At 41.1% G+C, this 21,497-nt stretch overlaps 1 protein-coding gene across 1 annotated transcript; it reads left to right on the forward strand.

Moving 5' to 3' along the window:
- Window positions 1-949: 949 nt before the first annotated feature.
- Window positions 950-20,788, forward strand: wars2 (tryptophanyl tRNA synthetase 2, mitochondrial). The gene is made up of 6 exons (XM_026296516.1): window positions 950-1,072; window positions 12,360-12,620; window positions 15,037-15,117; window positions 15,968-16,050; window positions 17,528-17,646; window positions 19,411-20,788. The coding sequence occupies exons 1-6, from the start codon at window positions 950-952 to the stop codon at window positions 19,857-19,859; spliced, it is 1,116 nt and encodes a 371-aa protein (XP_026152301.1). The 3' UTR covers window positions 19,860-20,788.
- The last annotated feature ends 709 nt before the right edge of the window (window positions 20,789-21,497 follow it).

The raw sequence follows: 21,497 nt of genomic DNA on the forward strand, positions 1-21,497 counted from the left end.
AGCCAGCGTGTAGTATAATCACTTATAGTATCTATATCACCACTTTGTAATGAGGGAAGGTCTGGAATAGGGCAGATCTGCAGCTGCTCCTTGAGAAAGCTCAGTTGTTAAGGAAGCAGCCAGGCCAGACACAACAGCACCCAATCAACATAGAGATCTCAGACAATGAGGAAACATTTCTTAAGCTCACTGTACACACAGTGGTGTGTAATCGCAAATCTTCCACAGGTTCAGGAAAACATGCAGAACAGGGCAGGCAGCCGGTGTGCAGTTCAGCAAGGAGAAAACATGAGATCCCGTCTAGTTTTCAGCTGGAAGACCAATTTCTGACATTATCTCATTTTTCAAATTCTTTGTCTGTTTTATTGCCTTGAGACTCACTTCACAAAATCACCAGACAAAGCGAAAAAGCAAATCAGGGGTGTTAGGATTTCAGGCCTAACTGTTAAATCAATCAGTGATCCAAAGTGTGGCCCGTATTTGTCCAGTGAAACTGACAGTGATTCTTACAGCTAAGATCTGTAACGTCCTGTATGTGCACAGAAATATAATAACGATAATTCAATAATAAAAACATAATAACGTATGTTTCTTTAGGCCTAAAGCCTCTTCAGCTGTGGAGGGTGATCCTTGAGAAAGGAAGGAAAGAAGAGCTTCAGAGAGAGTAATACTCTGGAATTTGTTTTAATACTAAGACCCAAAATGTTTAACACTAAATCAATACAAGATAAATTCAACTTTGTTGTTGACTTGGCCGATTGGCTCATTCCTTCACAGATTACGTTTAGTCACATAACTGCGTCAAACCCTGATAAATGACGGATAAACACCTGATGATGAAAAGCGTCTTCATGCAAACACTTTTGGAAACTTTGGCCCAAAGTGAGAGAAGCCAAATCTGTCTTATTCGCTGTTTTTCACCCTTTTGTCCTTTCAAGGCCACCGTAGTATGAAGTCACAGTCCAAGATGGCGCTCCCCGTGCGGACTAACATGCGACATGTCTTGGTTTTCATTCAGAAGTTTAATTCTCCTAAAAGATTGTTGTGCGCTGGAGCACGTCTGGAGAACAAGGTACGTGCTGCGGTGGAAATGTTTTGTTTCTCAGCTCGGAGAAGAGACTCCAGTCCGACTGCATGTGGGTTTAATACGCGTTTCTGCGACGTGTGTCAGCGATGAGCTTTTCTCAAACGCAGCTCGGCTGTTGTGTTGACATTTATACGTCCCGTCGGTAAAGCAGACGGGAGGTCACCTAGTTTCTCGGTCTTTTCGTCAACGACGTGTTGAGATTAGCGGTCGGTCCTTTGAGCAGGTGTAACAAGGCTGCGGATGAGATGTGGCCTTTATTTGTGGCATGTGGAAGTTAGGGCAACATCTGGAAGACCAATAAAGTGTGCACATAAAATTATAATCTGCTGAGGCAACCCTGTAAAGAGCTGCAGCTGACACAGGAGTTACATCGTCTCTTTGTGCACCAACAGGAGAATAAGCAGAAAGAAACTTTAGATTAGAGTAATTTTAGAAAGAATTATCTGTGGCCATGGAAAACAAAAGGAGCAGTGTTCGATAAAACGTAACACCTTGTCATCTGTTAAATATCAAGGTAGAAATCTTCTTTAGGGGCCAGGTGGCAAATATTGATTTCTGCAATAGAGCAATAATCCAAAGCAGACTTCAAAATCCACCGTCTACTATGTGCTGAGATCTGAGACACAGCCTAAAATATCTCCAGACATGAAACGATCTGCAAGAAAATTCAGAGATTTCTAAACCAGAATAAGAAATCAACAGTAAAAACAATCCAAGGCTGTGATTTCAATCCAGTTTAAACCATGTGCTACCGTTCCCTAGTTATTTCAGCAGAACACTCTGCCTAATTTTATTTATCTATCAGTTAAGTATAAGTGTTTAAGGGATCACTATAAAAAAATGCTGTGTTTTGGTTTCCTATATATTAAAATGCATCATTTCAACCGATACATTAGACTTTTTCATTGTTCATATTAGTGTTTATCTCAGTTAGTCTCATAGATTATTTCTGCTTCATCCCAGCTCATTGTTTATTAAGCTTTTTAGAGACTAGCTCAGAACCCAGCAGAACCCACACATCACTGGTTTGTTCCTTTTCATGCTTCTATTACTAAAACATGTGCCTTCATTAAACTACAGTGCACTGTTGTCCATTGCATTGCACCAAGTATCAAAACCTGGCACTGACTGCTCAGTCTGATTCTTGTTAATTTATTCTTTGATCATATATTTGCTGATAAAAAGGCAAGAGTTCTTGCACAGCTGCTTTTGTTAAAAGAAAATTAAACACTTATGCACTGAGACCTTTGGTATATTTTATTACATGACATGAAATGGGTTTATAGGTTTTTATTTTGCATTCCTCAAAATAAAATGCTGAAAAAAGTATTGTTTGTATTGTTATGCTTATGGTATTTATAGAAGAATTTTTAAGTGGTCTAATAAAAGAGGACAATTATGATGGTCATATAAGGACAAATCTGCAGTGTCTTGCAGATGTAGTATGTAGCTGTGCTTTGGATGAAAGTTAAGCGGTGTATGACTAACTGCTGGTGATCTGGTTAAAAAGCTGGGAGTGTTGTGTACCCAGAAAACTTAATTAGTGCTTTATGGTGGTGGAGCAAGTTCAAGAATTCAATCTTGCAGAGTTTTTCCTATGTACAAAGAGATGTGCAGCTCTTCTTTGGCAAATCTGCACTTATAAAAAGTAGTGCTTTCAGGTTTAGTCCATTTCTTGTGTAACAATCAAACTTTTGTTGAACCGTTACTGTCAATTGATGTGGAGAATACTTGTGGAACTGCAGCAGGAAGTTTTGGTATTTACAGCAGCTGCACTGAGTTTGACAGCAGAGACTTTAAGCCTCAGCAGTAACTGTCAGCCTTGGTGTCAGTTTCTCAGGCTCAAAGAGTTTTTTCCTTCAGTTTAGATGAAAGCAAACGAGACTACTCCCAATCCCTGGTGGAAAGGTAGTCTGGGAAATACAAGAAACTAAACCAAGTATGCTGAAGCAGAATGTGCTTCTTCATTTAAAAGGAAAAGTAAAGTCAATATATAGTGATTATGTTCGACTTCATTATTCGATATCAATTAAGGCTTTCTGGTTCCCGTATGAATTTAAAAGGCATCTTTTTAGCAGTTCATCTTATGACTGTAGCAGCTTTTCATTTATGACTAAAACCTTGTCTGTCTTGAGTTTATTCTGTGTAGTTTCCTTTCGTGGTCTGGCATGTGACATGATATCCTCAGCAGCACTCCTTGAGTTTAATATTTTACTTCAGTGGGTTCAAGAAATGCACCTACTATAAGTCAACTTAGGGTTTCCTACTATTGCACAGCGGCCTTGGAGAAGCAAATGGGGTGTTAAGGCAAACAACGAGTCTGCTGGGACACATAAGAATAACTGGTGTGTTTCCGCATAACAACGATGCTAATTATTGCATTACGGCTCGGTTCAACCTCACCCATCTGCCCAAAGCCCTGTTGCTGGTTGATGTACGAGCTGTAATACTGTAAGCATGTTCGCTGCCGTCCTGTCTGTATTTTGTTAAGCCAAAGTCAAACACCAGCCTGCTCACAATGCTCGAGGGTGTGATGTGCGTCAAACAAGATGCTTTTCTGGAGGTTGTTCTGCCCTGGAAAATGTTTCACAAGTCACTGAACCTGAACCGACCGATGCAAAGATGAGGGTGACCTCTCGTCAGATGCTTTGAATTTTGAGAAGTGATGTTTGTGAGACACCCGTGGTTTGCTTTTTAAAATCTTGTCACTTGTAGTTAAAGATCACTGTTAATATTTACTCATAATAGCAAATGTGAGTGTAATTACCGATGTACAGGGGCTGATGAGTGAAATTGTCATGATTGATTAATGTATCAGATTTTTAAAAATATCTGAAGGACACTAATCTTGATATTTTACATGTAGTTCTACACGTGTTTCGGTTAAATTAACACCCAGGGCCTCATGTTTTCTGTCAACCCAGATAAAACAGAGGTGTCCTTGTTTGTCATGGATCTGGGTTAATTCTCAACACAAAGCTTATGTTACAGACTGAGTATGTAGATTTTAAAGGACACAGGTGTTACCCAGGCTGGAGAACTCTTAAGAAAAGACACTATAGATTTGCTTTATGGGAAATGTCCAGTATTTCTGTTTTTCACTTGTCTGTACAGCTTTATGGAAGAATAAGGCTGCTTTGGTAAGTTAACCCTTCAAATGTATGTCAGTCTAAAAATAATACCTTCAAGCCACCTGACACTTCAAATACCCAACAAAAATATGTATAATTAATTTCAGTTTTTCACTTTAATGAGTAAAATGTACCATAAACTGTTTTCTGTCTAAATTCAATTATCTGCCATGAGTGCCTGGACTGGTCTGAAAGCCATTTTGTTGTGAGAAATCAACATATAAAGTCCTGGAGATGTAGTGATGTTTATTCTTATGCTAAGGCAAGAAAATTATTTCTAGTTTTGTTTTTCTACTGAATTTCTTCTCCAGTGTCACTGACATGAAGTCGCCTCAGAAAGTTTTCAGTCGAAATTCGTGCTTGAAGGCAAGTTTTAAAACAAGTGTTTGGTATTTTGACTGACTTTAAAAAAAGTAATTTATCTAATTATTGTCTGGAATTCAGCCTGTCTAGTATTTGGGTAGAACTGAAACGTGTATGCAACCCTGCTGCCTTTAAGTTGACCTCCAACCTCATGTCGGAGGTAAATACGGCGCTCCTAGTCTGGCTGTCCCTCGGTCCCTCACTTGTGGTCCGGTTATTGGCTGATATCAGTCATGTCAGCCCTGAGCTCCAGGAAAGAGGAACTGACTTCTAATTTGCCTCTCTGTTCCTTTCTGCTCCAAATTCACTTACTCGGGTGTCAGCTAAAACCATTAGAGCAGCTCCTGCACCACATGGGAGAGTCCTGCGAGAGAGAGGAAACATGCCCTCCCCTTTGAGGGTGTTCATTAACTGCCCTATTTATTTTCAACTGTCAGAAAAGCCCGCTAATTCTGAGCAGTCTCCTCTGTGTAATTAGGTCTGTCGTACTCATTCTCCGGCCAGGGCCCTCACTCATACATTGTGCACATGACCTATTTTTTTAAAACTATCCCATATGTAAACATATTCCTCTTCTAAAATTTCATCTATAGCTATAGCACAGTGATGCTTGGGGAATCATAGTAATTTTCCCATATTTTAGTCTGTGCTTTATCCACTGCCATTTGCCGAGTGTCTGACACTTTTAATTAAAATGTACATAGTTTCTGGTGTCATGCCTTTGCATTGCACAGAACCAACAGGCTCTGGCTTTGCAGGAATAAATGGCTGGACTCTTCAGAGAGGCTGCTGGTGGAGGTTTGCCCGGAGTGTTACCATAATTACATATTGATAAATTTATGAAGTGTGTGCTGGTTATTTTTTGCCCTGTTTTTCAGATATTATTAGCTCTCCTGTCAGTCATTTATTCCACACTAGTGAAATTATACCTGTTTGTTGTTTACACAGAAAGAAGTGGTTGACTGTAGTCAGACCTAAAAAAAAAAAAGATTAGTTCTTTGTGAGAAAGTTAGTAAAACTGCTGCAGAAACTAGGACTGTTCTGATTTGTTGATGTTGATGATGATCAATACCGGTGGATAGGCATGGAAATTAATACCCAACTGCAGCAAATACTTGGGTTGTACTTGTTCGTTTTTAGTGCTGCATCAAGAAAACCGTCTCTATGTGTTTCAGTTGGTAAAGTGGGTGTGTATGTCGAGGACTTGTACAAAGAAAGCACAGAGTCGTCGGCATAAAAGCTGATCCAGATCCAATTTTGCTGCAGCTCAGCGTCCACAACTGGGTTGCAGGGCAAGGGTCAGTCTGAATGAGTCTGAATAAGAGATTTTGATACAGTACCCTGTGCTGCACAAGTTAGTAACATTCTCATATCTGTTTGCAATAGTTATAGTGAGATTTTAAGCAAAATCTTATAGAAGCCTTAGAAGCAATATTTGACAAGCAACTCCAGTTTTGAATGTAGCACAAATTTTTCCTCAGCAAATACTGACATCTTGCACATTCTTAATCTTGTTACATCAGCCCGTACTATCATACTGTTATTAAAACAGTATCGGGTGTTACCTCTCATAAACTAGAAAAGTCATTAAATGTTTAGTTTCTAATGAGCCAAATTACTGTTTCCTGTCTTGAGTGGGCACTGCTTCTTCTGGTTATCCACCCCCCCAAGGCCATATTGAAGTCTGGATCTTACAGAAGCTGCAGCCTGTTAGTCAGAGGCTGGGGCTGCCTCCCTTGCCTGGTTATTTTTGGAGCACTGTTGGGCCCTGTCTGCGGGGAGTGCTGTTTTTGAAGGGCCTCCAGTCCCATTAATCAGCCAAGGGACCCCACGGCGTGAGCAGGCCCTGAGCCCTGGCCCGCCACACTGCCGCGTTCTGTTCCTGTACCCCTGCTCTCCGCACAGTGTGAAGCTCAGAGGAACCTCATCAATCTCACCTGTCCCACACGTCAACCACAGATTTAATCAAACGCTCCTTATGGGCCTTCCCCTTTGCTCCCCTCAGGCACCCTCTCTTGGAGGAGAAAAAGAAAAAAACTACCCAAGTCTTGACTGGACTGTAGTCACACTTTCATTCTTATTTTATTTTTATTTTCTTTACCACATTGCCTCCTTGATCACGTTCTTTTTTTTTTTTTTTTTTTTTGCTTCTGCTTTTTCCACCACTCTTTTTTTCCCCCCTCCCCATCTGTGTTCGTATGCATTCATGTGTGTGCATGTTTTTTCTGTGGTCATTTACACTTTGTTTCAAGCTGTGGTGTGTTCCCACATTGCCCAAACACACATGCACACACTTTTAGGGATAAAGGGGGGTAACACGGTAAACCCCATTTCCTATTTGACACCTCACTGAAGTGCAGCTCTGTTGGTCGCCAGCGTTAACAGGTCCCAAAGTGAGAGAAAGACAGATGAAGGAGGATACAGAGGAACTTTGGGGGTGGGGGGTTTCAAGGTGCATTTCAGCAGTGTTAATGGGTTGCATGGCGCATTCAGCACTGAAGAAGAACACTGGATCCAGTGTGTCAGACACCCAGCGGGAGGGCCAAGAAAATTCTGTAAAAGTAGGGCCATCTTGATGCTCTATAGCCATGGTCAGACCTGGTGCTCTTCCCCGGCCCACACAGAGCTGATGGTAATTTTGAGCAGGGAAAGCACCGAATCACACAGAGGCAGTTTTTGGACTGAATGTTGAAATTGGCGCAGTAAAATGGGGGTGACCGTTGGCCCAGCTCCTCTCAGAGAGGGATGTCAGTGTGCCACTCCAGTATTCCCTGCTTTGATATGATGTATGAGCTCTGAAATGCAGCCCAGACCCGATCTGAGAAGAGAAATTTACTGTTTTGTATATTTGAGCTCAACCAAAACCAAGGCTATGATTAATAACGTTGAGCAGAGCGATGCTGTGGGCCTGCAACTGCTCAGTCGTGATGAATCTCAGGTTTAACACTCTAACCTCAAGTAGTGTGCTTTAGCAACAGCTTGAGTGCAGCTTCTTATTGCACTGACAACAATTGGAAGAATAAGGTTCAATAAGAACAAACAACTAATTATTAAAGTAAGTGGAAAACACTATGAGCATGATAGGGCCAGACAGGGCCAGACAGGGCCACATGGTTTATTTGATGGGATTCTCTTTTTTTGCAAATTAGGTAATGCTGGATTTTTGAGACAGTGTGGACACCTCAGTGCAATTTCAGGCCAGATGCATGCATTTTTTTTATAGCAAATAAATTGTGATATTGTTAATTGGAAATAGAAAAAATTATGAGATGTGTATGATTTGCAGTTACCTAGTCATTTAGCTATGGTTCTTGAATGTGCATTGTCCCCATTTTTCCGGCACAAAATAGACTTGCAGGTCTATTTTGTGCCGTTTAGTATAAACATAGAAACATTTTGTCCTGGACAGAAATGGGAAAAATTTTAAAAAGTTAATTCTGCATACAATTATAATTCCTGGTTGTCTGAACGCACAGCTTTATAACCCTGGCAAAAAAAAAATGTATGCATGTTTCAGTCTTTGTGTAAATTGGCCACTACACTTTGTGTACGCACAGTTATGCATTCCAGGCTCAGGACTATTTTTTATCCATATACATTCTTCTGTAAAGATGTAATTTCATTGTCTCTTGCGCTGGCTGAAAAGATAAATTCAACATTTGTCTTTTATTTCCCACAATGCAGTGGTTCCAGGGCATTGGAAAGGCTCTGGAGACAAAGGGAAATGTTTCCTGGAATTATATTTTCTCTGGAATTGTAGGAAACCTAGTGTTGATTCCCTTTTTGTCTTCAACTTGGGTAAATCAGCTCCAGTTGTCTGTTGCTTTCCATTTAATATTGCAGCTTGTATGCAGGATCTTGTCATTTTTTTCACTTTTTATGGACTTTCTGACAGTATTTGTTCCATCAGTGTTGATCCTTGATGTGAGCTGTCAAGTTCAAATGGACAGACTCCTTCACAGCTTCAGTGATGCTGATCTAGTCAGAATCTCTGACACGTGTGGACGTTCTATGTTTGCCTATGACCTGTATCCCTGTGGACTTACCACACACGTAGGTGCACTGGCAAATGAACACATATTCCCGGAAAGGTACTGCAAGTGTGTAAACATGGCCTTTTTAGTGTATGTAACCTTTTAGCTGTTGGCGTTAATGTCACACACACGTGGTGCGTAATGCATTCAGCATATGGCAGACGTGGATGAAGAAAAGCTTTCGTCACTTTAGTGACGATCTAGTACGACAGTGTTGTGCCTGTCAGTGTAAAATATGAGGAGAGAACAACCAGCTCTTCCGACGTCTGCTGCGTGTCATCAACAGGCGTCCAACAACCGTGAGACACAGACAGTAGGAATAGGCAGATGACACTACTTACCAGAGCTTAATACTGAGATTCAACAGGGCGAAACAGTAGCTTTTTATCTGTTACCTGCTTGGCTCTTGGGATGGTAATCTTAATCTGTCAGTTGTTGGTTGGCCAGAGGTCCAGCACTCGGATACAGATACAGTTTTTACTTGTATAATAAACATCTAGCAGATTTGGCTCATTTTTTATAGGCATTCATGCTTCCCAGATGATCAGTCCTAACGATCTTGTTCAACCACTGAGATTATTATTGGATTTGTGTGAACATAAAGGTCATGGTGAACATAGGACGAGTTCCTCTCCTCGGCCGACACGTGATTTGTTCCTCCAGCCACAACCTAATTGGTGAAGTTGCAGCAAATTTTTGTCAAAACACCTGTGGTGACATCACTGAGAGAGGTGTGGCAAAAAGCTCGACATGCTTGGAACAGTTTAACCTATAGAAAATACCCTAAAAAAACAAAACCTGTTGATAGAGCAAATGACTGCTGAAGTAACGGAAGGAAAATGAAAATATATAGTGTTTTTGATGCAAAACAGGCAATTTTCCACCATTTGTTTCCACAGTAGTGTTAGGTCTTTATTAATGTTTTTAAATCTGGTTGTATATTTTGCTTGCAGTGTGTGTGTTTTTTTTTTTTTTTTTTTTTTACAAGCCACAAGGTGTCATCTCCCCCAAGATATGAGGTCAAGCACTCCACAAATATTCACTTGCCCTAGGTTTATTATAGTCCATGGTAAGCTAGATGATTCTATTTTATTACTGTTGACTTTGCAGTGCAGTATTCATTACAAACATTAATTGCTTTACAACATTTGCTGTCTCCTCTGTCATCATGCGATCAGTGATTTACATTCCTTGTATAGCTTTCAGGAACAGCTACAGAGGCACACGTGTTTGAGGGAACGCTCCTCTGACCAAAAGTAACACAGAGGTGTTTGGCGAAGCAATGTGATGCATGATGGCCCACAATTGCCCAGTGGCTAGTTAGCTGTAGCGTTGACTCTCATTTGACACTCGATTGGCTCAAATGACATCATTACCATGTCTGCATAGCTAATGGCTTCCCCTGGGGGTTGGAGTAGAGGGGGAACATGCGTTTGGCGTGTCAGCTCGAGGTGAGAAAATACATGAGCCAGACTCGGGGCCCCGTCCGCACCCCAATCAATCCTGACACCTCTTAAGAGGTTCTCAGCATCAATGGCGCTCCAGTGCAATTACCCTGTCGGTAATGACATAAGCACCCAGTTCCTTCCTGAATCTTGCTGGGTATCGACCAGCTCCCTCAGGGTAGCAGACAGAGACTTTGTGGACTGTGCTGACCTCAGAGCAGTTGTTACTTGATTCCTGAGGGCTGAGGGATGGAGAAACTCTGGGCCATGCTGGTGAGGGAGCAGCTGTTATCTGATCTCAGACGCTGTGTTGAACCCCTTCCCTTAGTCAGATTGAATGTGATGTAGCTCAGCAAGCTGTCAAGATAACCAATTTCTCAGCAGTGACCAAAGAGGATATCCTCTGAAAGCTTCAGGTTTTAATGATTAGTTATGATAACCTTGAAGAGTGCAGCTGGGGAACATATGATCGCCAGTAAGATTTAAGGTGATAACACAGAGATCTCTTGGGCTTTGTGGGGGTGAGTCGAAAAATGGTCTTTTCTGTTAAAATATCCAGGTGCTGGTGTCTACAGCCCGTCAACACACACTCATGTCGAACGAAAACAAACTTAACCTCATTTGTGGGTTCTTTTCATTGACAATGATTACAAGATCTTTACAGGATCAGCCTTGCGGATGTTTAAATCTGGACAGTTTGAATCAGAGTAGTTTAGTTTCGCTGGCAGATGGGTGCGACTTTGAACACAGTCCTTTACTGACAAATAGGGGCAAGTCTGCTGAAGAAGCTCATATAATACAGTAGAAATCTTCTGAATCACTCTTAATGAATGAGTTTTCAGTTACTGAAAATAGACGTTCAATAAACAATGTGTCCTTATTTCTTTTGAGGACACTGTTTTTGACTATCCAGGGCCCCATTGATTGGGAACTCAGACAGTAAAAAAGTTCACTATGCTCAACTTTTGCTGCTGTGCAATGTGACATTACCCAATAACATACTGTGCTAGTCAATCACATGCAAGTACGCATTCTTTAAAAATGACTTTTTAGCAAGAATGGGAAGTCATAGTTTTTATTAACCATTATGCACTGGGACACTTTATTACCCAGGACTGGACCTCCTGTTTTGTACTTTATCTTCTCATTATTGTTGCAGTTTTTCAATCAGGTACTTTCAGGCCCTCTGTTATTCTGGAGTTTGGAGGTCTCCTGGGAAGCGCTAACCTTAGTACACATGGAAGTTTATGTTATCTCTACCACATATTCCATCTCCTCAGCCCAACAGAACATAATCCCTCACCACCTTCTCACCTGTGAGTTGGAACATCCTTCCAAGCCACAACACAGTACCTCTGCCGGGAACTCAATCCTGGCCTCCGCTGTGGGTGCTCGCTCCATTTGTATCACCCCGGCGCCAAACACTTTGTCTTTCTAACCGCCCAACACAAACACAAGTCTGCGTCTATGTGTTTTTCTGCTCCGCTGAAGACCTAATCTACTGTGTAACAGCTCTGGTGAAGAAGCCCTAGAGTTTGGATTGCAGTGTGGTTTTATGTCTCATAACAGGTGCCACTCTGCTTGCCCTCTAATTGTATCATGTGGTGCTTTGTGTCACAAGCGGCGGTTATGACTGTGTTCCAGCAGGGCAAACAGAAAGCCAAGGTTCAGTGGTCCAGGTCGATGCCAGAAGAAATGAGGCGGTCTGGCCCAACCACGCTCAGCAGAAAGTGGAACAGAGCGATCTCCGTCTTTCTTTTAGAGGGAGTTAAGAAATTGCTGCTGTTCCAACTCCAGCTCTGTGTAATAAAAATTGTTTAAATTTGGCGATATTGTGGGCAGCATGCTGTGTGGTATTTTTGATTTATTTCCATGGGTCCGCATGTCCCATGTTGTAACGCAGGCCTTGAAGTTGGTTGGATAGATGTTACTGTAAGTGTTGTTGTTGGCTGGTGAGGTGATGCATTCTTTGTGCTGGATGTGTCTAGGAGAGAACAGAGGTGCTAGCCATGGAGTTAGCATCTCACTAACACAAGCGTAACTGCTGATGGCTTCCAACCTGACACATCAGCCACTGCAGGCTTCTTTCTACTCGTGACTTTCTCACCTTTCCACTTTCTTCCTCTTTCTCCAAACACTAATCTCGTCTCTTAACTACCCTGTTTTTTTTGTCCATCCTTTATCTTAAATATATTATGATGCCAAGTGATAAACAAATAGTAAAAATATCCTCACACAGCATCTTTAACTTACAAAGTGCAAATAAAGTTACCCTGAGCTTATTCCTCTGCTTCTGCAGGAGACTCCAAGAGGTGGGCGTGTCTTCTCTGGGATCCAGCCAACTGGGGTGCCCCACTTGGGCAACTACCTGGGTGCTCTGGAAAACTGGGTGACCGTGCAGAACCAGTATCCTTCAGTGCTCTACAGCATTGTGGACCTGCACTCCATCACTCAGCCTCAGGACCCGGAACAACTCCGAAGTAACATACTGGACATGGCAGCCAGCCTGCTGGCCTGTGGCATCGACCCAGAGAGAGCGATACTCTTCCAGCAGTCTCAGGTGGGCTGGAGAGCAGGGGTGGGTGATGGATAGGGTCCAGTCCCAGTTAGCTAGTATTATGTTGGCACTTACAGTCTCCATAAATTTTAATATGTTCAGTTTTTAGTTGCAGCGCTGAAATAACATATGTTCAGTATCATTAATCTGATTTTAAAATTTTGATGATTAATCATCAGAAATTGAGAAAAATATATAATTTCTGTGAGTCTAAATTAAGTTCTTGATGTGTCTAACCAACATCCCTCGACCCGAAGACATTTTATTTACAGCGACAGAATATAGACCAGGCCCATATCCTCACATTGGAGGAGCTGTAACCATAGTATATTTGGCATTTTTGCTGAAACATGGGTAGGTTCAGTCCATCTGTGTTTGTCTGCCCCCTGCCCACACAAACGTTCAGTCCTATTTTTATTCCTGTTTAGCTTCATGCCACATAGCTTGGCAGCGAGATGGACCTCCTGTTCAACACGCCTGCTCCACATGTAAAAATAAGACAACTGCCCAAAGAAAATACTGAATTTCATTGAAAAAAAGAACAGAACTGGTGATGAGCTCAAGTCAGTGGTATCAAAAGGGAAATGAATGAATCGGCAGATCTGCAAAGCCTTTGGGGTTTTATATGAGTATTGTGGAGAAAAGTTGATTTACTGTGTAAAGCCAACTGTTAGCTGTTCTCTAAAATCCCTTCTTTACTGTCTGAACCAGTCGTTTCCATGGCTGTATAGGTCACAATCAGTGTAATGCCTGTGATCTGTAAGTGTATCTCTGGTTGCGGTGCATTCCTGCCATGGAACATGAATGGAGGCCTTATTCTTCCCAAGCCTTTTAAATATCATAGTTTTATTGCACTTTAAGCCATATCCACCCCTTTGTGTGCTGTAATCAGCATCTGTCCAATCTCTTGTCTGTTTGTGCCGTGTAATGAATCCGACCCCCCTACACCTGAGCCTAAAATCCTGGTTTATGTCTGGTGTTGATGTCATGGAGCCCAGAATGCTTTTCAAGCAACAAGAGAAAGAGAGGATAGCAATAGAGCCGGCATCCATAAACTTTAATTTGCTGAAGCAGAAGATTTTTTTTTTTTGCATCTTGCTACACACACACACACACACACACACACACACTTTCTTACACGCAAGCATTTTTTTCACAGTAAGGATGGCCTTCGTGAAAGCAGATGTGTTGGCGCTAATTTGCCACTGCTGCAGAACACTAGAAGAAAACATCTTCATTGCTTGACACTGTGTCATTATTTATTTGACCACATGCAGAACAGTTTTTGAATCAAACCAAGTCAATAAACAGATCTGTCACCATAACCCAAAAAAGAACACCACTTAAATCCAGACACAGCGTAAGAAGATGCACAAACATATGCAGTGACAGTGCTTGAATGCTGTGAGAAAGGCTGAATTGTTTGCTGCTTGGAGATGTTACTTGGAGCTGTCTGTTGCTACAAAGACACATTCCCACATACACACTTCTTTATGATGACTTTGGTAAAATAAAGGTTAAATAATAATCTATTAATACCTGAACTTTTGGGATAGATCGATTTGCCATTCATGTCCGTGAAACCTTTAATGTAAAGAAAGACAAAAGGATCAGGTTTCCTATTTTTCTGTTGCAAGTTCTTATTTAGATCGATTTTACTTTTGTTCTATTATTGCAAAAAAAACTAAACAATTCCATCAAACTCTATCTTAACCTGCTTACCAATCTAGAAAAACTGACTGAGCACAGGTGTGATCGATTCACCTGTCTTTGTAAATAGTGAGAGGTTTGGATTGGCAGTACTCTTCTCTGCCACTTGGAGGCGGTAGGGAGTTACCCTCCTCTCTCTCCACCACAGCTGCCCCATATCAGGCCCCACATCTATTCATGTGTTTGTTTAATCTGTCAGTTTCATTTATTTCTTCTGTTTGTTTCTCCAGTGCTTCTCTCTGTGTCTGTTAAACAGGACTACACAGAGGATCTCATGTATGTGTACAGTATGTTGATATACATAAATTAGTTGTCCATTAGCTGTGTAAATGTATATTATTGTATTATTGCCTTATGGTTTTAACGTATATTTGCACCAACAGAAATAAAAATACACAGCAAATTACAAATTGCATTAGCAACAATGCAGAGTTTAGGCCTCAGCAATAATTGATTGATTGATTTATTTATTTTAGAGGCTTAATTACACTGAGATCTAGAAGTACTTTTCCAAATGTGGCACATTGTAGATTAGGAAAGATGGACTACTTGCATCAGACAGGAAACCGAACTAAAACCATATGACCCAGTGATGTTATGACATGTCAGACCAAGTATTCAGTTGAGGATATACTGCCTGTGTGTGTGTGTGTGTGTGCTTAGCAGATTTTAACGGTGCCCTCAACCCTCAACCCTGTCACCTCTGTAGGTGTCCGAACACACAGAGCTCTCCTGGATCCTTGGCTGTCTGACCAGCATGCCCCGCCTACGACACCTGCCGCAGTGGAAGGTTAGACCTAAAGGTTTCCTGCAGCAGACATGCACATGTGCACACAAAAAAAAAAGATCAGTAAGAAATGTCAAGTAACAGTTTAAATCAACTGATGTAAAATCAAGTTGAGCCCAGACAACATATCCAGTGTCAGATCTTTATTTTTTTTTTTTTAAAACCGCAACAGGAAAAATCTTTATTTCATAGCTGAGCACAATCAAACACAGCTTATCCTTAAAATCCAGCTTGTTTTCCAGAGTCAAAACTTTCCTCAAATAAACTGCACGATGAAGATTGGTCCTTTCATAGTACAGTACACATCTGGGTATTATGATGGATGTTATATATGTATCAAAGGTTGGGCCTACATCTGTGCTTAACTTCAACTAGTTGTAAATTAGGATCATTCCTTTTTCCACTTCCTCTGATTTTTCCAGCATCCCTATCCTTGGTTTTATTGTTTTTATTTCTCTGTTCCACCTGCCAGTTTTTGAAGAAGTCTTGTAATTACAGTGATTTTCTCCTGCCACATGCAGTTTTAGTGCATAATGACGGGGAGAGAGAGAGAGTCAGCAGTTCCCTGCTATTGGTCACTACATAGAAAACACCTTTTGTTTACCCAACAGATGAGTTGATCTCAAACATGGTGGAAAATGTCACGTGAACTCATCCGTGCCCTGTTTGTCTGAGAACCCATGAGTCGTAAAAGTGAAAATGGCTCTTTCTGGGGGAAAAGAGACCCTCAACTTGAGTCAGTCTTCCCCCTGTCCGCTTTTATTTTTCATCTTCTTATGTTTTCTTTTCTTACTGTTTTTGTAACTCCTGGCTTTATGTGCTGCTTTTTCCTCTCTTCCATCTTTTACTTTAGATGAAAAGCAAACTTAAGAATGAAGGCAGCGTTGGTCTCTACATGTATCCCATCCTCCAGGCTGCAGACATTCTCCTGTACAAGTGAGAGAAAACTCCATGCAAGTAGGATGTGTGTGTGTCTCTGTGTGTGTTTCTCTGTGTGTTTCTGTGTGTGTGTCTGTGTGTGTGTCTGTGTGTGTGTTGGACACATTTTGCAGTTGCATCTCTTAATGCAAGATTGAACATCAGCTCGTTTCTGTCTACAAAGAACATTTTTTGGCTGTTGTTGCCTTGTTTAAGTTTTTATTATATTCCACATTATACATTTATGTCTGTTAAATAATTGGTTTATTCAGTCTGGTCTTATTAACTAAAATGTTGTTTTATTTACACATGTTCTCTCTGGTCACACTGTGCTTTCTGTGGGGTTTAATTTGTTTTATTTGTTTAATTGTGGTTTGTGCAGTTAAAAGTCAGAAAGTCTCTGTGCGCGCTTCTAATGCTGCAGTTTTTTTTGTCTGACCAGCTAAACTTTATTGTATTAGTTTGATTTTCCAAACATTAATTACGGGCATCGTTTCCTGCAGTGTTACCACATGTGAGACGGACCAGTGCGACTATATCACAAGAAATTAAACCAGTTACTGTACATGAAATACAACATTACATTAAAGATAAAAGAGACTATTCACAGGTTGTCATCTACTGACAAAACTTATCACAGGCTAAAATTGATTAGCTAAACTATTGTTGCTTGAGGATGAGGCTGGTCAAACGTATCAAATCTGGAGTCACCAGAGAAGTACAATATTATAATCTATTTTAATGGCTCTGTGCATGCAACAAAGCAACATTATGTATTTTCCATTAACCTCTAATCACATCTGGCCATGCAGATGTTTTAACAGGATTAAGTGCTGTGAGCAACAGTATTAAATTACATTCATTATCATTGTATTGAGGTGGAAACAGAAACCTAACATACATATCTCAGAAACCCAAATGTGGTTTTGGATACTACTAAGTAAAAAAGTATGTTTTTATATTATTTGTGTGAGTCAGCCCTCTTCTTCATGTGTTTAAAATACAGTAAGCCAAGATGGCTGAAACCTTAGTGTCAGGTTTTAGTGCTGGAAAATGATCTGGTGCATCATGTTAGTATGAATTTAAAATGTGTTGGTAGAGCATCTGTCAAGTTACTGATCACGTCACTCGGTGGTTGGATTATTGTCTCTGTGTTTCCTCAGTGAGAATGAATACGTAACTCACATATTTCTGAAATTAGAAGTTCTCACTTCAGCTGTTTCTGTTTGAGCCATCTAAACAAATCGAAGCTAATTTCCTGTGAATAGAGGGAGATGGAGCAGAGAAAACCTCATCTGTAATCTGCTGCGGGTTTTATTAAACAGGAAATTAATGGATTGTTTCCTCCTGAGTGACATTTGCAGAGTTGCTAAACCAGTCCTGTGGAGATCTCCACTAGTGTCTCCAAGCCTCTTCAGTTTCTGTTCGCATTTCTGAGGAGTTTAAGTCCTGTTTTCTAAAGAAGCTCATGTTTTGCTCTGGGATCGTTTCTCAGGTCTACTCTCGTCCCCGTCGGAGAGGACCAGGTCCAGCATTTAGAGCTGGCTCAGGATCTCGCTCGCATTTTCAACAACCGCTACGGAGACCTGTTCCCTGAGCCCCGTGCCCTGCTGAGTAAGAACACACACACATGCCCGTATTTATGGGTTTCATCACATAACTGGAATCAGTTCTCCATCTTTGAGGTTAGGACACACAGTATTTTGTCAATTTTTTTGCATTTTGTCGTATTTTCTGCTGCTCTGCATGTATAAATCTGCTTCTGTCCTCACACTGCGGATTGTTAAACAAAACAACAGCTTCGGAAAAGAAACAAGCTGTTGTGTTTTGATTCAGAGGGACTCCCCATTATTTATTTTTATAATTGGTTGAGCGTGATGTTCTTTATCTTTACTTTTGTGTCTGTTCACTAAAATGATTTCTATTATCAAACCCTGTTTTATTTGCTGGAAAAGTACAGCAAACAACAAAGTGACCCGTTCCAGCAGTTGTGTGTTTTTTATTTTGTTTTTGTTTTTTCCAGAGGTGTCCAAGGTGCATTTTGAAAGCTGCTCTTGCCAAGCTTCTGTTTCTTCTTTTGTCTTGTCTTTTGTATTAGTTGGTGTAAGGAGTAACGAGAGGTCAGGAAAGTGAGATGGGGAATTTGTAGCTTTGTAGTCAACTTCTTAGCACCAAAACCCCCTTAGCAAACTTATATTACATTCATTTTACATTAATTACCTCAGGAAATTGAGAAACTCTGTGGTACATTTTCAGTTGTAATTGGCTCTTTTTATATTTTTTTTTAGCCATTTAAGTGTCATTTTTAATGTTTTCTCTGATAGTTTTGCTTGTAGCTTCCTATGCTGCAACTTTCCTGAGGAAATAAAGGTTAAATAAATATTAGGTCTTTCAACAAAGAGTACTTTCATGATAAAATATCATCCTATTTTGAAATAATTACCCTGCTCTGTCCAAGATGTGCTCAGCTTTTGTCCACACACATGTCCAACATGCTCAGAGATCCAACCCACGCCCCGCTTTCATTGTTCCTGATTAACAGTATGATAAAAACCCAAGCTGGACTCAGTCATGTGTGCAGAACAGCTTTGATTAAAGAAATATTTTCTTCCTCTTGTATCAGAATAACAGGGTAATAATAGGTTTGTGTGTATTTGTGTGTGTGAGTGTGTGTTGGGTGGGTTGTGTGATTGGATCCCGGCCTCATTTCTCATCTTTGGCAAAGTGCAGCTGCCAGTCAGCACCTCTTCTTTTAAGAATGAGGGAGTGATACACAGGACGTGGTGCGTGGGGTGGACGTGGATGTGGACGTGGATGTGGACGTGGATGTGGACGTGGATGTGGACGCTTGTATGACAGAGAAAGAGTTGGAACTTGCAAGATGGCGGAAGGATGTGGCTGATGAATATGAAAGATAAATCCCAGCTCCAGCAGAGTCTGTTCGTCACTGAGATACATCTGTTCCACACTGGGACGTTTTTCTCACACACACACACACACACACACACACCATACAACACTAATGCAAATATAATTCTTAATTCATTTGTCATTTAACATCCTGATGTGTTCATCATATTAAATCTATAAGTAAACGTTTGAAATGCGGTAGATTAAATTTGTAACGATGTTGCTGTGATCATCGAGGCCGTGAATGTCTTATGGACACATTTCTGTCGGTCCGACTAAATACAGGCTCCTCCCCTCTGACTGCAGGAGGCTGTTTACGTCGCATTGATGTGGGTCTACTTTTCTGTTTGATTTGATGCTCCAAGTGTTCCCTGACCAAAGATAAAGTGGTGTATGTGCTGTGAGAAACGTAGAAACCTTTTCCTCATTAATACCAACAGGCTTTCTTGGTTTGTTCTTTTTCCACAGGCTCCACGCGGAAGGTCAAATCCCTTCGTGACCCCTCTGCCAAAATGTCCAAGTCCGACACCCGCGCAATGGCGACGATTGCTATCACGGACTCTCCTGATGACATTGCCCTTAAAATCCGCCGTGCCATCACAGACTTCACCTCTGAGGTCACCTTTGACCCAGAGATGCGTCTAGGTGTATCCAACCTGGTGACAATCCATGCTGCCATGGCGATGATCAGCGTGGAGGAGGCGGTGTCCCAGTCCAGAGGGTTGGACACGGGAGCCTATAAGAAACTTGTAACTGAGGCTGTGGTCCAAAGGTTAACGCCCATCAGAGAGGAGATCGAAAGACTGCGGTCTGACCCGGTTCACCTGGAGGGAGTCCTGGCTCGGGGGACCCTCAGGGCTCGGGAGCTGGCTGCACCAGTCCTCAGAGAGGTCCGGCAGCGTGTTGGGTTCTGCTGAGAGGCAGCTGGGCTGGAAATAAGGCCATGTTTCTGCTGCAGGCCTTGTTGAGTAATAAGCTGCTGGTCTCTGTTTATTCTACCGTAACATTTGATAATGACTGAGCTGAAGACTGAAGTGTCTAAAAACTGCAGGGTGGTATTTGGTATTCTGTCCTCTGGGGGTGATGTCACTTTAGTCTTTGTAAACATGCACACTCATTTTAAAAACTTAATCATCTTTTTCTGAGTTTTGGTTGTTTCCCCAAATAATTTTTTTTGCTCTTTAATGCTGAAGCTCTCCAGACTGTTTTGTCATCAAAATAATGAAAGTATTTACATATAAAATCTATTTATTTATTTGATTCAGCTGTTAAAATACAGGTTGAATTTAGGTCACGGGTGTCGAGATCGGATGTGACATGGTTCTGTTCACACTGGCAGCTCAATGAGGTTTGAATCAGATTGGATTTATGAAATTGGACTGAAAAACTAAAATAGGGCACAAGATTCAAACCAGATTTCTGTAAACACAATTCATTTCTTAAAAGGCGCTTTAAAAAAAGAGCAATGACCTCTGGTCTGATGTTTGGTGACCTCCGGTAGACTCTTGTTTCTGTCCGTGTCTTTGCCAAGTTGCTATTTCACAGGAAATATTTACTGGGTGAAATAAAAGTGAAGTCTAATCTGATTTTCAAGACAAACAGGTACGTTTTCACTGAAGATCAATGCAGTGTTGTCTTTTTTTCAGAGTTTGATTATTTTTTGATTATTATCTCCTCATTCACAACAAACCACATTATGATGTTGAGACTTTTTACTGTTTATGCCAGTAAGACACACTCAGTGGTCACTTTATTAGGTACACCTGTACAGTTTGTTGCTGTTCAGTACAGTCACTCTGCCGTAAACTCTGAGGTTTACATTGAATAAATGTTCATTTCTAATTTTTGTACAGTGTTTGCTGTGTTTTTATTTTTGCACCTGAGTAACCGTCTCATCTGCTGATGTTCACCCCTGCAGGGGCCTGTCATCGCACTGGAGGAGTCAAATGTGAAAGACTTAAGTTCTAAGGTAAAGACTTGAACCTGAGCACTGGTGTGGTGACAGAAAACTGTCTTGGGGTATTTGTTCCATTTTCGTATTTCACTCTTTGGTCTTTTCGCTCTTAAACAGGCAAATATCAGATTTTATTTTTTTGGATATTTGCGATTTGAGTTTTTTTCCATAAGGTTTTGTTGTTCAAATTTAATCAACACACACTCTCTCTGTCTATTTTCGTTTCTTTTCCTTTTTCCATTTTTTTTCTCGCTCTCATTTTTTTCATTTTCATTCATCCTCCTCTTCCTACATTCAGTCTTCTTTCCAGCTGTTTCTGCCTGAACAGTCAATTCTCCGCCATCACACTTTCTCTAATTGAAAATGCACCTCTCCACTTTGAGTCTCCCTGCAGGGACTCGCAGCACACGCACAAATTCTCCAAAACATGCGCACACTGAGCTGCGCTGTGGTTTTTCCATCTCGGTGTTTACCTGGGACCAGAGCGTGTCCTCGCTCGGTTTATTTCCCTTGCCTCATTTTTTTTCCTCTTGGCATATTCCTCACCTGACCGAATATAAATAAAATATATAGACTACATACAGTACACACACAGCAGCAG

The sequence above is a fragment of the Mastacembelus armatus genome, chromosome 21 (genome assembly GCF_900324485.2).
Source record: "Mastacembelus armatus chromosome 21, fMasArm1.2, whole genome shotgun sequence".
Classification (NCBI taxonomy): domain Eukaryota; kingdom Metazoa; phylum Chordata; class Actinopteri; order Synbranchiformes; family Mastacembelidae; genus Mastacembelus; species Mastacembelus armatus.